Source organism: Rousettus aegyptiacus, unplaced genomic scaffold (assembly GCF_014176215.1).
Source record: "Rousettus aegyptiacus isolate mRouAeg1 unplaced genomic scaffold, mRouAeg1.p scaffold_m13_p_9, whole genome shotgun sequence".
Classification (NCBI taxonomy): Eukaryota; Metazoa; Chordata; class Mammalia; order Chiroptera; family Pteropodidae; genus Rousettus; species Rousettus aegyptiacus.
Window position 1 is genome coordinate 5,078,010 of NW_023416312.1, and position 20,366 is coordinate 5,098,375.

A 20,366-nucleotide genomic window follows, 5' to 3' on the forward strand; every position below is an offset into this window, starting at 1 on the left:
CTGTTTATTACCCAAAGAATTACAGTTACTTTCCTTCAGCTTGTAGAAGGGTCTGTGTATGCCCACACATAACTGGCAGTCAGCAGTCAGGCATCTTCCCTTCGGAGCAGCAGGAAACCCTGTGCATCAGTGAAGATGGCCTAGGACACATACAAAAGTGGCAGAAAACACAGTGTGGTCAGACTGGCGGCTTCAGGAAAAGAACACTTCCATTGGCTCTAGAAGACAGTCCCTATTCGTTCCATCCACGTGAGGAGAATCGTGAGACATGGTGGAAAAAGAAGACAAGAACAAAAAGGGAAAAAAATGGAGAAAAGAGTAAAAGAGAGAACAGAAGCGCACTGTAGAGGGTTAGCTTTCTGACTATGAAGGATTAGGAGGAGAAAGGGCAAATAGTCACCGAGGGCAGGCCGCCTCAGACTCACACAGATCACTGGGACTTAAAAGGCACGTTCTGGTTCACCAGGTCTGGGTTGGGGCCTGAGAGTCTGCATTTTAACAAGCTCCCAGGTGGTGATGAGATGATGAGGATACTGTCTGTCTGCTTTTGGATTACACTTTGAGTAGCAAGGGTCTAGGGAGTTTTTGTCTGTGGTGCATGCGTGTGTTTAAGTACCAGTGATAATCACTAAATCCATCTTAGGATGTGACACATCGAAGGCTTGTCTAGTGAGTAACCTCTCTGATTTAGATTTGTGCTGAACATATGAAGGAGGAATACATTTTCAGAAAACGTTCTAAAGCTTGATTTCTTTTTAAAAATATTTATTTAAATTAGTTACAAGTATACAGCACATTGGTTAGACATCTATATAGTTCATAAAACGATTCCCCTAATTGCTCCATCCCTCCCCTGGCCATCCACCTATAAAGCTTGATTTCTTGAAAAACTTTTTGAGAAAAATACCGGTTATATGGCAGTGAGACCATCAAGGGAGTAATAGCCTTTTCCCAAGGATTATTCAGACAACGTTCCTTTTGCCATCTCTGTCCTCTGCCCTTTTTGTGACAGCATCTTTTGACGTTACTAATTCTTGTTGCACGGACACGTAGAAAATTCCTGGTGGAGTAGTACACCGCACTGTCATAGGGATTGTGTGTCTGGGAGACCTTATGGCGGCCCCATTCACCAGTTAACATGGGTACATGACATTGTCGCATTTCAGTTGCTAGGTGTGGCTAGCGTTAGGCCTGTAACATGGTCCTTAAGTGCACTATAGTGCTGTTCTTCCCCATTCCTTAGTTCGTGTAGATTAATCCAGCTAATAAGAAATCTTGGTATCTGCTCAGGTAGGTATATCTTCCTTCTTACCCTTTTCATCAGAAGTATCTTGGCTATTGGCTCTTTCTATAAAGTTTTAGATTAGACTTATTCAATGAGAAAAAAAAAAAAAAACCACTTGGGCTTTTTTTTTTTAATAGCTGACTAGTATTCCATTGTGTATATCCATGTACTGTGTCTCAAATTAATTTTGTTTCTGTATAATACTTTGCAAAGTAATCTTATTATGGACCACAGGCTGCAGTATTTCATGGACTCTAAAGGTGCATTTCGAGGAGAATTTCTATCCTCATGAAATGAAAGGATCTTAAAAAGTGGATATCCTCATGGAAAAAAAATTTGATCCTTACATGTCATACACAAGGATTGATCAATTTCAAAGGAATTAAAGACTTAAATATCAAAAATGAAGCTTCACAATTTTTAGCTATCAATTAGATTTATTTAGATATATTAATAGGTGAATATTTTTTTCAAAGGGATTAAGAGAAGGATTTCTTAGAACAAAAAGCACTATTGGAAAAATTGCAAAAATTGGCTATATTGAAATTAAGACTTTCTGTTCATCAAAACACTTCAAAGAAAGTGAGAAGACACATTACAAACTCGGGAGAACATATTTCCAATAGATATAATCAACAGAAGATTTAGTATCAATATGTAAGGAACACCTGCAGATAAATACGAAAAGGTTTATAACCCAGTGGAAAACTAGAAAAGAAACACGTAAGAGCTATTTCACCATAGTGGAAAAACATAACAGATACCTTAACATAAAGGTACATAAACACACAAGAGATGTTTAAACTTATTACTGATCAGGGAAATGCACATCAGGACCACAATGAGATGCCATTTTTTGGCCATTGTAGCAGCATAAATTAAGAATTCCGATCGTACTGTTTTGGAGAGGATTTGCATCTACATGCTCTTTTATAGATTGTTAACAGGAGAAGAAATTTGCCAGCTGCTCCGGAAAATAGCTTGGCATTGTCATGTGAAATAGAACATAGAGAAATCACTGCCTGGCGACTCCACTTCTGGGTTTGCACCCAAGAGAAATTCTCGCATGTGTGTACAAGGAAACATGTGAAAATGTTCATGCTATTGTGAATAATAAAACCTGGAAACAACCCAAATGCCCATTGACAAGAGAATGGATCAATAAAGTGTGCAGTATGTTTTTCAAAAAGTGGAATATTATACAACCTGTGGACCAAGTGCAGAGAGGCCTGTTTTTGTACTGCCCACAAGCTAAGAATGGTTTTAACAATTTTAAAGGGTTATTTAAAAGAAGATGACACAACAGATACCATATATAGCCTGCAAAGTCTAAAATATTTACTTTTCTGCCCTTTTACAGAAAAAGTTTGCTATCCCCTGATCTATAGCTACATGCGAACAATCTGAATGAGTCCTAGTGGTATGAGTTCCAGCTTTGCTGTCTAAAATAGCTATTAGCCACATGTGGCTGCTTAAGCTTAAATTAATTTAAAGAAAATAAAAAGTTCCATTCCTTGGTTGCACTAGCCACAGCGAAGTCAAAACAACAAAAACCAAAATGGTTTCTTTTAGGACCACACACGGATGATATGAGATGAAGGGAGCGAAGGAGCAGTGAACCCCAGGATTTAGGGTTGTGGTTACCTCGAGTTGGGAGGGCTGGGACTTCAGGCATTAGAGACAGTGCGCACAGAACCAGCAGCCTCTTGGAACTGTGCTGCATCCCGTGGCCCATAGTAAGATTACTGAGCAAAGTATTATACGGAAACAAAATTAATTCAAGATGTAGTACGTGGATATATACAATGGAATGCTACTCAGCCATAAGAAAGGGTGAAATACTGCCATTTGTGACAACATGGAGGGATCTTGACAGTATCACGCTAAGTGAAATAAGTCAGATAGAAAAGGAAAAGAATCATGATTTTACTCATGTAGGATATAAAACAGAAAGCAACAAATGAAGGAACCAAGCAAAAAAAGTAAAATAAAGGCATTTTTTTTTTAAAAGCTGCCTGTAAGGAAGCTTGGTATGTTTTGATAGGCCACGAGGTGTCACTCTTGCTCTTAAAATTGTGACTCAGCATCATTTCCGTCAGTAAAAGGTCCATAAGGCTGCCAATCCGTTGGTGTCGATTAAACCTTGAATTAGACTCTTTTGCTCCAAACGTAAACTTGCAGTGATTCCCTTCTCCCTCGAAAAAACCCTGAGCACTGATTATGAAGTTCTGATTCGGAGGACTGTTTCATTAAAGCAGCCTGTGTTGTATTCAGAAAAGTAACACTCGATAGTGTTGATTTCTAAATAGTTTTGTGAAAGCATCTTTTTTGTTGTTTTTAATAAGAAAAGAGATTAAGATTGTTTTCCTACTGTTTTTTTTTTTTTTTTTGCTTTCCTATTACAGCTGGAAAAGAAAAGGTTGGCAGAGTAGAATGGCATGAAACTATTGAAACTAAAATCTTGCGCTGTATTTGGTTATTGACAGTGTGTTCCATAGCTCCTACTGTGATTCTTCCAGCCGTAACTCAGAGGTTTTCAGTGTGCTTCCTGAATGTAAAGTGCTTATTGATTTTAGCTGGAGGAGAGCAGGAATGTTCAGAAGCAAATGAAGATTCTGCAGAAGAAGCAAGCCCAGATCGTGAAGGAGAAAGTCCACTTGCAGAGTGAGCACAGCAAGGCTATCCTGGCGAGAAGCAAACTAGAGTCCCTCTGCAGGGAACTTCAGCGTCACAATAAGACATTAAAGGTTAGTTGTTTCTTCTCTCTCTTTTACAGGGGGTACTGACTCACCTCGTTTTGTAATCACCGTGTACCTGTTTAAAATAAGTGCTTGTCTCTACTTGGAGACAGAGCTACCACCTTGTTTTCCGTTTTGCTTGGCATGCTGCTGCTAAACGCCCCTCACACTTGGTCGTGGGACTCTAGATGACATTTGATGTTTAGAGCAAGCTCTCCTGCTTGGAGCCGCGGCTTAGGCAGCTCAGAGCTGCCAGTTTTCTACTGAGCACTGATGTGGTTAATTACATGTCTGAGAAGCGTACATGGAATGAGAAGTGAGTGGGAACAGACTTGAGGCAGAACGAGCCTGGGAAGGGAAGGCACGTGCTGAGCTCGCCCCGCGCCATTGGCTGATCAGCGTTGGCCCTGCCAGGCTGCCCTAACCCCGCCCCCACAACTACCCAGTTCCTGAGGACTTGCACATGAATAGGGAAAGAAGGAAAAGGCAGAGACTCGGGGCGCAGGCCCATCCTCGTGGGCAGTTTCGGTTTGATTCTGACTGCTATGATGTCCTCAGACTGCCCCACCAGCAAAGTGCCGGGCCCTGGAACATAGGAGCACTCAGGAAACGGGTCGTCACCTGATGCGAGAGCCCATCGTTTTTCCTTTGCCTTTGAACCCTTGGATTTATATGTTAAAGTAGTATTTTTTTCCCCATAGCAAATCAATACTTTTGACTGGACTGATGACTGTTTTAGATGCATCAAAGTCTTTTAACTTTTGTATGCCAGCAAAAGAGTTGGAAGTAGGCTTTTTAAGATACAGATTCCACTTGTCCCCTTGTCCTCCAGGAAGTAGAAGGTGCGACCCAGCAAGTAAGTTGCAAGAAGGGATCTCTCCCTTGAGGCTGACTTAAGATGCTGCCTCGTGGCACCAGCGAAGAGGGCGTTTAGAAACGTAGCCGGAGGGGCTGGCTGAGTGGACAAGCTCCTGCCTTTCACCGAATTGAACTTAGACGGTCACATAGCACTTATTTTACCGCAGGGCAGTTTGCGTCTCTCTGATTTTTCTATCTACTGAGGAAAAGCCGCTTGCTTTTAAGTGAGAGCCTTCTGGTCATAAACAAGGGGAAAGAATTATAGTTCAGAAGCAACACTTCAGGGCAGCAGTAAACGAACCCACACAGCAGCAGCAGCTTCTTTTAGGAGCATCTTATCCATAGGTCTGTCTATACCATTAACAAGTTATTTTCATAATAAGGAAGAAAATATGCAGCAGGCACGAGAGGAGGAAGAAAGACGTAAAGAAGCAACTGCACACTTCCAGATTACTTTAAATGAAATCCAGGCACAGCTGGAGCAGCATGACGTGCACAACGCCAAACTCCGCCAGGAAAACATCGAACTGGGGGAGAAGCTGAAGAAGCTCATTGAGCAGTACGCGCTGAGGGAGGAGGTAAAGGCGTTTTGCTTCTGCAGCTTCTTGTTATTAGCTAGAACTCTGCACCATTCGCTACTAAAGTAAAACTATCATCACAGGGTGTTTTAGAACCTCTGTACGTGCGTCGTGGGAAGTGGGCATTTGTTAGGAAAGGCTGGGCCACCACATGAACAGAAAGCCGCTCCGTTCAGGCCGTCACTCGATGGCACAGGAGTCAGTGGATTTGGGTACATGAGGCAATTCCTTGGAGACATGTTAAGTACTGCTTTTCTTCCATGTGATACAGGAAGATTGTGATTTTAGCATCCAGATTTTTTTTCCACTTATCTAGACTAATAACATTTGGCCCCAGAACAGCCCATCTCTCAGACACCCGTGATAATCTATACAGTCGACACCACCATTGCATGACACCAATATTTCAGATTTTTTTTTTTTTATCGGGGTTTTATGCTATTTGGGAAAAAATACATACCTGTTTCTAAACCTTCATACATATGCCCATTGAAGTAAAAAGTTTACTAAAAGAATCCATGGCTGCTGATCTTGGTCATTGGCCTCCAACCAAGACTTTTAAGATTGTGGCATCTTCTATTGGTTACTTGATCCAGTTTTCAAGGCAAAGTTTATATTAATTTGGAGTTTTACATATAACCCTTCAAAAACTGTTAGTTTTTGAAATGATTTTGTTTTTATCACCCGTCTGCCTTTTGCCTTTTAAAAGATTTTTTATAATGGAAAATGGCAAACTTAAAAGTAGAGAGAGTGTATCACCTGGCTTCAGCAGAAGAAACCATAATTTCAGCTATATTCCTGTCACCTTCCCCTGGGTTATTTTGAAGGAATCCAAGGTGTCGTATTATTCCACTCATAGATATTTGAGGGCATACCTCAAAAAGATATGGATTATTTTTTAAGCATACCCACAATATCATTATCACACCTAAAACATTAACAGTAGCTATTTAATATTAAATATCTGGTTGTTCCGTCCAGCCCCCTTTTTTAAAAAAGCTTTTTGGTTCATAATTGCAGTAAAGTCTACCCTGCCACTTGGTTGACATGTCTCGGGTCTTTAACGTAAAGATTTCCTTTTCTTTCTCTTTTTTAATTCTTAACAGTGTATTTATTGAAGAAACTGTTCTAGAGAATAAACTTTCTATTAGATTATAAAGCCCTCAGTTTTGTTACAATTATTCTTTTAGTTTCGTGGTTTAATATGATAGTCTGTCACATCACGGATGTGGAAAATTTGAAAATGGTATGTTTAGATCACATTACTCTTATTTTATGGGATGTTCTCTCTTTGGTCAGGAAGAGTTACTCTTTCTGCATCTGAGAAGGGATGTAATGATGACTTTATTGTACATAAATAACCGCCTAAGAGTTCCGTTTGGGAATAATACCAGCCTTTTACCAAATGTCTGCTGCGTGCCTGCCACCCACACCTTACCTAGTGTAACCACCGCGTGGGCTTTTACAGCTCTAAGTGTGGGCGCGGTCGCCCCCCCAGAGGTGGGGGAACTGGACAGTTCAGCAAGGGGGGAATCGGCCTGGGGCCGTTCCTGCCATCACAGCATGCTGCCTCCAGTTGAGACATTTGGGGAGAAAAATGTCCAGGAATTCTGTGTGATGCGCGGGTTAACAGTTTGAGCTCCTTATCTTGATAACAGTTTGAACCTCCTTGTCATTGTCTGGCAGAAATAGGAAGTGCAGGCCTGGCTGCCGAGGCGCTTGACAGCCGCTGCGGAAAGGGATCAGGGAGGGCACAGGCTGTAGGGGAGGGCTCCACTCCCTGAGTGCGGGACTGTGACCCACTGTTATTGGCACTGGTGGCATTAGCGGGAAAAGCAGGGTAAGAGGCAAGGCGTTATAACTCCTGTTACGTTTCCTCGACATTGTGTTCCTTTTTCGTTAAGTGATAGCAGAAATTTGACTTTTCCCTAGCATATCGATAAAGTGTTCAAGCATAAGGAGCTGCAACAGCAGCTCGTGGATGCCAAACTCCAGCAGACGACGCAGCTGATAAAAGAAGCCGATGAAAAGCATCAGAGAGAGAGAGAGTTTGTAAGTTCTGTCTCTTAAAGAAATTATTGCCCAATTGTAATCAAAGCCATTTAAAGAAACATAAACTTATTCTACATTTAATGTAGCACCTGGGTCACGATAATTGTATTTTTTTCGCTCTAGATCGAGACGGGCATGTGTGTATTAGAAAGCATTTGGCTTTTTATTTCTATCACATTTTTTGTATAGAAGATACACTGGTGAGATTAGACCACTGGACTTTTCTGTGCTTAGCATGTTTATTTCACTTTTTAGGTAATGGTCACCAGGTTCAAGAGTTATACCAGCATTTAGCACATTAAATTTGGCAGTTCAGTTTCATATCAAGCTTATCACCAAACACGGGTCTCATATAATACTCACATTTTGTTTTCAAACAAGTATCTTGAAACTAGGGCAACTATTTTTTTACTCACATAATTTTCTGATAATACTTCAGCAGAATTTTGTTATACCCTGATTATTTAGCATTGTTCTCAGAGTATGTGCTGAGATGATATTGCCTGTCTATAATTATGAATATAGTAGAATCTCATTGGGTTTTTAACACATGCAAATTCAACTATATGTGCTTAACGCTCCCAAAATAATAAAAATGAGAAGTGGTTATGATAATGAAAACTGTGCCAGCCAGCTTTCCCTCACAGGGCCTAAGCCTCAAGGTGAGCCTGACGTGAATGTCATGCGAGTGCCCCCAAGGTTGAGAGAGACACACTGGTCACACAGCACAGTTCTGCTGTGTAACCGACAGGGCTGTCCCGTGGCGCATAATTGTCTTTTCCAGAGTTGGGATGTAAATTTCACGTACACACACACACACACACACACACGTGCACATTACATGTAGATTCTGGTCCGTTTAAGGACTTTTTGAAGCTTATTCGGACTCTGAGTGACACTCTACTTCAGGGACTGAATTCCACAGCTATGTAACATCACTGTATCATTTTCTTGAAAAACCCAAGTATATAAATTAAAGCTCCCATCTCCCTCTCCCCTGCTTTTTGAACAGTGTTCAGAAACCAGGTCTCTGGTTTCCTTGCTTCGCTCCTTACCCTTTCACCCTGCCTCATCTCGCCTTTGTGGAGTACAGGGGCTTTCCGAGCCACCCAGAGAATGTCAAGATTCCTAGCCATGTTTTCTAATACTAGTCTTCTAATTCTTTTCACCTAAAACAACAGTTTAACCTGGAGTTTTATAAACCCATTATTAGGCTTCCAGAGTACTCTTTCTAAGCTATAAGATTATTCCTGCATTCCTAAGTGTTCACAAGTGGAACAGATCGAAGCTACAGGTAACTGGCACTTGATGTAACAGTATTTCACTTCCAAACCGGTGGCTCTGCTAAAATAATGAGTGGAAGTAACTATTAAGCCTAACTTATCTAACCATTTGACAACCGTAGTCATATTTATAATTGTGATTAGTGTTTTGCCGTCATGTTTGTTTTCTAGTTGTTAAAAGAAGCAACAGAGTCAAGGCACAAATACGAACAAATGAAACAGCAAGAAGTACAACTAAAACAGCAGGTAACTTGATAGCAGGGGATAGTGGAGTTCGTAAGGAAAATGTGTGGTCCATTTGATCTATACCTCGACTCTCTCCTGAGATGCTTTTGGTTGCTCCCAGCCAGAACTGTGAATAGCTCACTCGTCCCTCCTCTTGGAATTTTCCTTTCCTCGTGGGGTGACCAGCTTATCCCTTTAGCCCAGGACTTTCCTGGTGTTAGCACTCCAAAGCACTGTGTCCCAGGAAACACTGTTCTAAAAACTGCCTGTTGGTCACATAGTTCCACTTTCGCGTAGAGCCGTGGAGGTGGTGTTTTTAATGGGGGCCTTCCCGACTTTTCTCTACTTTTTTTTTTCAAGTATATGATACAGTATTAACCGTGGATAACTGCAAGTTTGTACCCTGTGGTCAACATCTCCCCATTTTTGCCACCCCTTGTCTGTGGCAGCCTTCATTCTACTCTGTTTCTGAGTTTGACTTTTTAAAATTACATTTATGAAAGGATACAGTATTTGTCTTTGTCTGTCTGACTTAATTCACTGAGCATATGACCTAAAGGTCCATCCATGTTGTCACAGTGACAAGATTTCCTTCTTTTTTTTTTTTTTTTTTTTTTATGGCTAGATAATATTCCATTGTGTATATACACCACATTTTCTTCATTCATCTGTCAGTGGACACTTGGGTGGTTTTCTTATTGTGCTTATTGTGTGTAGTGCTGCAGTGAACACGGGAGTACAGGTAATCTGTTTAAGATAGTGATTTCATCTCTTTCAGATACATACCCAGAAGTGGGATTGCTGGGTCATATACTAGTTCTATAGTTAATGTTTTGAGGAACCTCCATACTGGTTTTCATAGTGGCTGCACCAAGTTACATTTCCGCCAGCAGTATATGAGGATTCCCTTTTCTCCACATCCTTGCCAGCATTCGTTCTTAATGTTTTTGCTAACAGCCGGTATAACAGGTGTGAGATGATACCTCACCGTGATTTTGATTTGCATTTCCCTGCTAATTAGTGATATCGAGCACGTTTTCATCTACCTGTTGGTCATTCGTATATCTTTTTTTGAAAAAACGTCCATTCAAGTCCTCTGCCCATTTTTATGAATTTGGATAGTTTGTTGGTTTTTTTTTTTTTTTTTTTTTTTTTTTTTTGCTACTGGGCCGTACGAGTTCCTTGATGCAGATATTTCGTCGTCCCATTCCATAGGTCTCCTTTTTACTTTGTTTCTTTTGCTTCTGCAGAAGCTTTTTAGTTCGATATGGTTTTACTTGATTTTTGCTTTTGCCGCTGGTATTTTTGTTGTCACCCCAAAAAATCATTGCCAAGACCACTGTCAGGGATCTTTTTACCTATGTTTTCTTCTAGAAGTTTTATAGTTTCAGCTCTTAATGTTTAAGTCCTTAATCCATTTCAAGTAAATTTTTGTGAGTAGTGTAAGATAGGGGTCCAGTTTCATTCTTCTGCTTGTAGTCCATTTTCCCTAGCACCAGTTATTGAAGAGACAGTTCTTTCCCCACTGAGTATTTTTGGCTCCCTTGTTAAATATTAGTTGACCATATTTGTGTAGGTTTATTTCTTGGCTCTCGATTCTGTTCCACTGCTCTGTGTCTCTGTTTTTATGCCAGTAGTATACTGTTTTGATTACTTTAGCTTTGTAGCATAGTTTCAAACCAGCATAATGCCTCCAGCTTTGTTCTTTTTCAAGATTGCTTTGTCTATCCGGATTCTTTTGTGGTTCCATACAAATTTTAAGATTTTTTTTTCTATTTCTGTGAAAAATGCCACTGGAATTTTGATAGGGATTGCACTGAATATATAGATGGCTTTGGGGCGTGTGGACATTCTAATAGTCACTTCTGATACATGAACACAAGATGTCTTCACTCTCTTTCATCAGTGCCTCATAGTTTTCAGTATATAGATCTTTCAAATTTTTTGGTCCAATTTATTCCTAAGTATTTTGATGCTATTATAAATAGGGTTGTTTTCTTTCATTCTTTTTCAGACATTTCATTGTTAGTATATAAAAATGTAGCTGATTTCTGTATGTTGATATCATATCCTGAAACTACTGAATTTGTCCTAATCATGTTTTGGTGGCATCTTTGAACTTTCTATAAGATTATGTCATTAGCAAACAGACAATTTTACTTCTTCCTTTCTGATTTCGGGTGCCTTTTATTTCTCTTTCTTACCTAATTCCAGTACTGTGTTGAACAGAAGTGGGTATCCTTGCCTTGTTCCTGATCTTATGGACAGGGGAAATGAGGCGTTTGTACCTCCAATTCACCCTCTTTCAGTTAACTAGACTGCACTGTATCGATAAAAGTATTGATCATTTAAAAAATGTATTCTATGATCAGTTTAAGGGCTCTAAATTAGTTCTAAAATGCACTGTCACCTTGAGGTTGGCCTGGACCTTTCAAGTACCTCTTTGGAGTGCATTTCATCTCTGGGCACATGTTACATGGCGGTGACACTGATTTCCCACAAAGCTAGGGTGACTTAAGAGTGAACATTCAAGAAGTCTTGAATTTTCCACAATAAGTTATGATCATGCCAGAATGCTTCTAGGAGGTTTGAACCCCGTATTAGCCCTATAAATTCAGTTGTCCATAAAAATGGAGAAGGAATCTACGAGGAAGAGGTTTAAAAAGTTTATACATGGCTTCGGAAGATGGAAAATGGACTCGAATGCTGGTGTCGCTGCCAACACTCTAGTGCAAGGAAGCGGAGGGCTCGTTGTCTGACCTGCATCACCCTAAGTCACGTTGTGCGAGCGTTAGTTTGTTGCCTTTGCTGCACCTCTTCCCTATCCCAGTCCCTAAACGCGGCTGTCCTTCCCAAGAGTCAGTCGCAGTCTGTGCTCTTACCACGGCGGACGCCAGCATTCGTTGATGGTTCCGGTCTTGGTGTGTCTTGGCCCAGCGCTTTGTAATCCAGCCACATAGGTTCCGCCGTGGTGGTGGTTCCCACCCACCGACTGCCCGGCACGGGCCGGCCCCGGATTCCCCGGGATGGTCCATCTTGGGTGCAAATAGCCCCAGCTAAAGCTGCTGTGACGTCTCGTCTCCCTCACGCGCCAGAGCTGCCCGCCTGTCCTTTCTGAGCACCGCCATCGTCCCCACCCCCAGGCCAGCAGCCTTAAAGGCACCGTGGGTGTGTGCCCCTTTACAGACTGCTCACGCGTCCTCGGCACGCTCCGCAGTTTGTTCATCCTCGCCCTTACCTTTCCGCAGGCGTGCTTCGGCCATATTACAGCCACCTTGTCTAGCCCGTTTTGTCACTTTCAGTCTGCTTCTCCCTCCCACGGACAGCAGTTTGCTTCTCAGTGCTCCGGGTGCAGCCCATCCCGCCCGGTAACCAGCGGGCTGCTTCCGGCACATCACGTCCTGCCCCCGACCCATCCTGGCCACACGCTCCTGTGTGATGTTCCTCATGCAGCGCCGCTGAAAGCGCAAAGGCATCACTTATGCTATTTGTTGGCCTCTAATGATCTTCTATTGTTTGCTTTCCTTATATGTATTACATGATCTTCAGCAAAACACTTTTACTGCCCTGGGCCTGTTTCCTCATCCTAAAAGTAATATAGTCCCATTAGATGGGCTCCAAAGGCTTCTCTTCTGGAGGCCTACTGCAGGCCTCGCCCATGTGACACTTTCCCCAACGATTCTCTTCTCACCCCTGCTGTGCCCCCCCCCCTTCTCTGAACTCCTGTTGTAGGGGGAGAAAAAGGTGACTCCATATTCTGTATTCTGCTCAGCTTGTCAGCATTATTTTCCCAGCTAGAATAAAAATTCCGTGAGGGTGGGCGTTAAAAATCAGTGTTTCTATGTTGTTGTTGTTTTAGAGTCAAAAGGAAAGTTTATGAGAGAAGTGGTCACACTCCACAGACGGAGCGTGGTCTCCTCTCAGGCAGAGTGAGAAGGACCAATTTTTTTTTTCCCCCACTTACCTGTAACCCCACTGAATTCTTTCTCCCTCAACCAAACCAATTCTTCGGCTTCTGTTCACTTTCCTGCCTGCGTTAAGGAAAAAGATATCCCTGATACCAAGCTAAGAACTGTGCAGGTGGTATTCTAAAAGAAATGATCTGTTTCCAAGGACAAGTTTTCAAATAGAAGGATGGAGGGGAGGTTAGTTCGTAAAGGATTAATTGTATGAAATTTATAGATATACCAAATCTTTCCCATTTTATTATAATTGTGGAACGGAGCTGGTAAATATTTGTGCATTTCAAACAGTACGTCCAAAAAGATAGTTAAGTCAACAGAATTTAAGTTTCAGTGCATTTCAGTGAGTTTTTAGAACTTCAGTCATCTATGTCTGGTGTCCAAGGATTGCGTATATATGTATTCTTATTTCTTTTATTTATGTGACAAGTAACATTTAATGATAGTGGTTTTTTTTTTATATATATATAAAGTCTTTGGGATTTTAAACCATTTATCTGAAACTCAGAATATTTTATACTTTTTTTTCTGTAGCTTTCTCTTTATATGGATAAGTTTGAAGAATTCCAGACAACCATGGCAAAAAGCAATGAATTGTTTACAACTTTCCGGCAGGAAATGGAAAAGGTATTGGCATATTTTTAGTAGAATATTACTTAAAAGGTAATTTACATAAGAAGCTATTTTAAGCATGATCACTAGGATCAGTTTATGTTATGGTACTGTCTTAATGTCATCTTTCCGCTCCTCCAGTGGCATCACATTTTGCCCTCAGTGTACCTACCGCACGTAGCCGGTGATCTCTGTGCTCTTAAAATTCTCTTTATTAAATTGAATTCCTTTATTAAATACAATTTGTTATTAGAAATAAAGTGGTTTCTTTTTGTTTGTTGTGTGTTTTTTATTCACATCAGGTGATACCCCACACCTTGGAGATTATTTAAACACATTCAACTCATGTTACATATTTTGGTTGGTTGCTATGTATATACTGGTGTTTCTGCCTTTTTCTTTTTCTCTTTACTGTACTCCCACTGAATTCTTTCCCCCTCAACCAAACTGATTTTTGGCTTCTATTTCATTTTCCTGCCTGCGTTAAGGAAAGAGATACTCTTGATAACAAGCTGAGAACCAAAATATATTCTCATATATCCATCCATCCATCCATCCTTAGTTTGGCATACTACCTTTAAAATGGGGCTTTTTAAAAATGGTGGGTTGGGGAGAAATACAGCACTGCCTGGCACTTGGTAAGCAAGCATTCGAGAGGCGTTAGTCATGACCATTACTAGATCTTATGTAGCGGTTGGGAGCATGGGAGCGTGTACTCCAGGTTAATGTCCCAGTTGCATCATATGATGTGTGACCATTGACAAGTTGTTTAACCATTCTGTGCCTATTTGTCCCTTGTTAAAAATAACAAAAATACTTACCCTTCATAAAGTATTTTAGACAGTGCTTAGCCATGTTAAGTACTCAAATTACCACCTTCAGATATTTTTAGGCCCAGTAATCTGGAGAATTCAATGAGTAGCAGATTAGTTATGCCTGCCAGCCCTTTCAGCAGAGGCAGCGCGAACGCCTTGGCTGGGCTCCATCACAAGTGTGCTTTTGAGGCCGAACGGGGTTTAAGACAGGGTCTCCCCAATTCATTATCTTTCTGGAGAATCCTCTGGATTGGAACACGTTCCTCTCTGCCAGTGGCTAGAGATCCCTGTAGGCCAGTACTGAACTCGGGTCTTCCATGCACCTTCGCATGGCCTTTGTCCCACTCAGCGGCCTTGGGGCAGTCCTGTAGGTGGTTACCTACAGTGCAGGGCACTGGCTCTTTACCCTGTTTCCCTTCCCAGTGCCTGACTCTGCGCCCCGACTGACATCAGAGCTGGGGTACAGTCAGAAGTGCATAAAGGAATCCTGGAAACTGGGCTCACTGATGGGCGTAGATTCATCTCATTCTGAATCTCTGCGAACAGTTGTTGTAGCATAGGCTTTAATGTGCCTTTTATTTTTGGACCCATTTTATCATTAGCAGTATCTGAAGCTAATGTGAGGGTGACCAAAACTACAGATTTTCTACTTTTATCTTTTTCATGGTTACTGGATTCTTAACTAAATTATGCTGCCTCTACTTCTGAAACTGATGTGGTCTCAGAGGTTGTGGTAGAACAACAATTCTAATCTTTGGGGGGGGGGGCTGAAGACCTCTATCCTTCCAAGGATCAGATGAATTAGTTTATGTAACGCAGACAGAAAACTCATGAACATTGCCATTTTTTTCGTACAACTTGGGGAGGAGGTCCCACCTCCTGCTATCCCCAGCTGGAATGCAAGACACGCTCTGGCTTAACCGAATTCAGCGTGGCGTCTTGACATCTTCCACATGTGTGCCGCTGCCTCAGAAATTGAGATTAGGGACTAGTTTTCCTCATAATATGAAACCCTGCCTCGGTTCCTAGGGGCTTCAGAGATAAGCTCTGCTACCGACAGACAGGCGCAGCTGTCAGCTGGGCCAGGCAGGTGCAGTGACGGGGGTGGGTAGGAGCCGACGTTTCTGTGGTGGGACAGGGTGGACATAATGGAACTGAGTTTAAATTTGCAATTGTGTTGATTCACAGATGACAAAGAAAATTAAAAAACTGGAAAAAGAAACATTAATATGGCGTACCAAATGGGAAAACAATAACAAAGCACTTCTGCAAATGGCTGAAGAGGTGAGGTGGTTTCTCACTACTAAGGTGTGTTCTTAGTCATGGAGACTCATGAGGTTCAGGTTCCTAGCAGGACAAGGGATCCGTGTTGTGACGTTAGTGCGGTAGTTGAGGACTCCGGCCAGAGGTGGGGGCAGGGGCCTCGCAGAGAACCTGTGCCGGCTTTGCTGGCAGCGAGTTGCGCTGCACGCATGGCCCACTAGAGGCGGTAAGTGTCCTGCTTGCAGTGAAGTCGCCCGGACTAGGGGGTGGGAGGTTGCCATAAAGCATCTCGGTTTTGCTTTTTTCTACAGCAGAGGTGTCTCAAACCTGAGTTTGCATCAGACTCTGGTTTGTTCAGTAAGACCTGGATTGCTAGGCTCCACTCAGATTCACTAGGTCTGAGGTGGAGTCAGAATCTGCCCTCCCCATTGGAGATGCTGCAGGTGTGGGCTCCCACCTGGAGCACCCATCAGCTTTCCCAGTGGGAACGCTGGTGAACACTCAGGTGCCTTTCAGTCTTATAAAGCTGAAATGTACTGTTTACAAACAATAGATTTCACACCTTCACATCCAAAAATTAGTAGAAATCTATGCGAAATCAAGATGTCCTCTTAATCAGGCCCTTAGTTCTTTATTTGCTAGTCTGTGTGATGACTATCTTGAGTTTCCTTAATATTTCAATACAAAATGTTATGAAAAGCGGGTTCGGATTATTTTTAAACATGGTAAAGGGATTTTGTCATCCCAGAATAGTGGCACAAGTGTGGTATTCGTACATAGATCTGCAGTGAAACTAGAGTGTTAGGTGGTGGTTGAAGACATTGAACATGTTCAAGAGGTGACTGAAGGTGTTTCCAATATGGCTCAGATAACTTAATTTTTTGGTATCTAGGAACCTGATTCACATTCAAGGCTACAATAATTTTTTTTTTTTTTTTTTTTACAGAAAACTGTCCGTGATAAAGAGTACAAGGCCTTTCAGATAAAGCTTGACCGGTTAGAGAAGCTGTGCAGGGCTCTTCAGACGGAGAGGAATGAGCTCAACGAGAAGGTGGCAGTCCTGAAGGAGCAGGTCTCGGGGAAGGTGGCAGGTGTGGGTCTGGCACCGCGTGGGACACAGCCCTGTGCCACCCTGGCTTCTCCCCGGGAGCCGAGCACTGCTTCCATCAGTGGCCCGCGTGTCCCTGCAGGGTCCTTGCCCAAAGCAGCAGCGAAGGAAAAGCCAGCTGTGTACAAGGCTGCGTACCCAGGCGCTGGGCCGGCCATCGAGTCAGTGGACTAAGATGAAGTATGATCACTGTATCGAGAGCTCTATTTTGTGTATAACTTTCTCTGTTAGTAGTTAACTATTGGTTTTGTGGTGAAAATTTTCTTACTTTTTCTACCATATCTGTATTTTCTTAGAACTACTGGACTTAAGTGGTACAGGAGGCTGCTTAGCAGTTTTGAATAGTTTTACTCTACATTTTCCTCAGCTGTGTGGCACATCTGCCTCATTTCCCTTCATTGGAATGCATGTGGTCACTGCCTTGTCCTGTCTTCTCTGCTCCTTGCAGAATCATCCTAATTAAAATTTAACTCAAAACAGGGCTGACCATTAAAAGGGAACTTTGTTCTAATGTGAAAACAATATTATTCATTTAAACATCCTGCCCCCACCAATATTAGCCACACAAAAAAGTATCGAGATGTTTAGTTTTGTCTAATAGCCCATTTAAATGCCAAGTAATAAAAAAACCGGGTTGGATCAGAAACAGCATATTTGATTTAAAAGTTTCTTGGTAATGTATCACTGCACAAATTGAGATGGCCACAAGCCTCCAATTCATTTTGGCAGAATGTGTACATAAAGGTATCACTTGCAAACATACATACAGGTAAATCACTGGACAAATAGGCTTAATGTTTGTGTCTGACAAGTCATACTACTTTGGTTTCAGGTTAGTTAGAACCAGTAGAATTTGGACCACCCAGATGCTTACTGAGGGGTAGGTGGTTTGTTTGCTTTCCATTTGGGACTTGGGTACACATCTTCCACTTCCCACGAAAGCAGTCACTGGTAGTCCTTTGCCAGGTTAAGACACTGAGGGTGAATTCCTATGTAGCTCTCACCAAGGAAAACATCCCCCCACTGCCCTCTGGCTGCTTGCAATTGGTGTTGGACTGTTACGGGAGTCCCACCGGCAAGGTTCTCTAGGTATTTGAAGGGAAAATCTTAAATTATGGCTCATACCAACCGAAACTGGTTTCATTTCCAAAACATTGGAGAAGACTGGAACCAACCTCTTTAACTTTAGGCAAACTTAGCAGAGCATTTAGTCAGGATCTGTTACATACGCTTTCAGTCTGTTTCTCACCCTTAGTTGCTGTTGTTCAAAAAAAGTATTATCGCAGTCTCCACACCTGGAATGGGGGAACTTTCAAAATTAAGCACATCACCTTTGGATTAACTTACTTTCGTTTTTCAGTCTCAAATGTGACTAAGTTACACAAATAATCAGGTTGCAGTGATGAAAGTTTTTATTTTGTCCCTAGTATAATTTGCATTGAAATACTTTATGAAATAACCGATGTTAGCACATTCCACCGAGCAAAACTATCAAACTGACATGTCTTAAATTGCTTACTGGACTGAATAAACTGCTCTGTCCAGTTAAAAGGAGTTAGTCTTTGTTAAAGTTTTATTTGTAAAGTCCCGTCACATTCATGGTCTAAACTGGGTTGAAAGAATTGAAAACTGTCCAGTAGATAGGAAACAGCGCCTAGAGTGGAGAATTATATCTAAGCTTCCACCATCGGTCATATTCATCAAGGGGCCAGACAGTGGAGAAGAAATCCACTAAGCAGGTTATCTAATCACTGTCAAGAGTCGGAAGCAGAAACAAACGTGCCCTCCCGCCAACAGCCTCTTATAAATACACACAACCCCCCTTCAGCTACTAAAAAATTGGACTCATTTTCCTAAGAGGAAGTGAAGGTATACATCAGAAATATCTACTTTAAAATCAGTACTAATCATCACATTTCACAATAATTCCACTGGATGTACAGCTCTTAACGTTTTAAGCCATTTGTGTAGCCCACCACATCTTTGTGGTGCTTATGCTGTGTGGGAGATTGTAAATCTTGGACCTGTTGCCTATTTCCAAGGGCTTTATAAAGCAATGTGATTAACAGTACTTGGCCTGCTGCTTTTGGCTTACTATGTATTTTTAGCTAGATGCTATCATGGTGTTTAAAGGACATGGATTCTGGGATGCGTTTGGTGTCCTTTCAGAATCTGTCCTATTATCCTGTGAATAAAAACAAATGGGACCCTCTGAGGACACCCCCTTAAAGCAATCACCTCACCAGCCCAGTGTTGTGGCTTTTAGCACACCCTGTTCTATCTTCCATATTCTATCTAGAACACTGTAACGCTACTAGACTGGCCCAGAAAAGGTTTCAATGTCGATTTCTCTTCAACAGCATTTGTTGCACCATTATGGGATCTTGATGTGTTATAGTGGCAGTAGACTCCAAGGAATAGAGAAAACTTGGGTCTTGGATAATGCGCCATTTCATCCTCAGACTTGTAGGAGTACATTTCTTGGTCTTGAGACCAGTATTTTTTAGTTATGTATGCAACTGCCTTTATTACACCTGGTTATCAATTCAGTTCTCAGGTGTTGCAGAAAAATCTACCTCTTTCAGACTGTAGATGGAAATAACTGTGAAAAAATGATGCAGATTATCTTCTAGTTTGTGCTAAAACACACTGCTTTATTTTTACAGCCCACGTCTTTCATGAGGATACGAATTGTTAAGAGGCAGTCTTGTTTTGCTTTTCAAAGACATTTTGTAGAGATTTTTCACTAATGTGAATCTGATTTTATCTACTCGATTCTGTATAGATTAAGTAAATATGTATGATGAATTTAACAGCTTCTGTGTATTCTGTTGCCCACATGACCTTCATTGTGTAAATCAAAAGACAGTTATGGATAGTTTGTTTTTCAGACTTTAAGTAGTATTTTAGTTAGTTATTGCAGAGTAATAAGGAATGGAGCACTCTCCACCCTCTGGGTAGCCGCAAACTCACTTTACGTAGCCAGATCACTGTTAGACAACTAGAAAAATGCCAAGCATAGCTGCTGTTGACGCTTTAAAAAGCTACCAGAACTATGGATTTCTCCAGACTTGGCTGCTCTTAGCACATTCCAGGGTGTACCTATTTGAATAGCAGGAGGATAAGTATATATACGTATGTATGTTACATACACACAAACACCCAAGAAAGATCTTACCTGATGATGAGCAAAAAGTAACATACAATCACATATAAGAAGGGTCCAGCAAACTGTTTCTCTTAAGTCAGGTCTATTAAAAGTATTTTAGGTTTAGTAGGCCACACAAAAATCTTTGTTGCATATCTTTTTTGTTTCTATTTCTATATAAACCACCTTTTAAAAATAAATATGAAAATCATTCCTAGCTGGCAGGCCCTACAAAATAGGTTGAGGGGCCAACCTGCAGGCTGGTTTTGTCCCCTCTGCTGAGCCCTGTCATGTAAACAAACAAACTTTTTTATTCTTTTGTGGGAAGAAATCTAGTTTGTTTCAAACTGCCCAAGTTAAGGCACAAATAGATACGGGTCAAATGATATGAAAGTTAAGGTAGTTCTGGGTTTACAAATATACCAGCCACAAAATAGAG

At 41.5% G+C, this 20,366-nt stretch overlaps 1 protein-coding gene across 1 annotated transcript in view; it reads left to right on the plus strand.

Moving 5' to 3' along the window:
* TXLNG (taxilin gamma) overlaps window positions 1–19,592 on the plus strand; it is a 44,299-nt gene extending 24,707 nt beyond the window's left edge. The window contains exons 4-10 of the mRNA XM_016133333.2: window positions 3,862–4,032; window positions 5,265–5,459; window positions 7,392–7,511; window positions 8,966–9,040; window positions 13,516–13,608; window positions 15,597–15,692; window positions 16,618–19,592. Of these exons, the coding sequence (XP_015988819.1) occupies window positions 3,862–4,032; window positions 5,265–5,459; window positions 7,392–7,511; window positions 8,966–9,040; window positions 13,516–13,608; window positions 15,597–15,692; window positions 16,618–16,953 (1,086 nt within the window). The 3' untranslated portion in view covers window positions 16,954–19,592. The remainder of the gene's footprint in view (window positions 1–3,861; window positions 4,033–5,264; window positions 5,460–7,391; window positions 7,512–8,965; window positions 9,041–13,515; window positions 13,609–15,596; window positions 15,693–16,617) is intronic.
* Window positions 19,593–20,366: the final 774 nt, after the last annotated feature.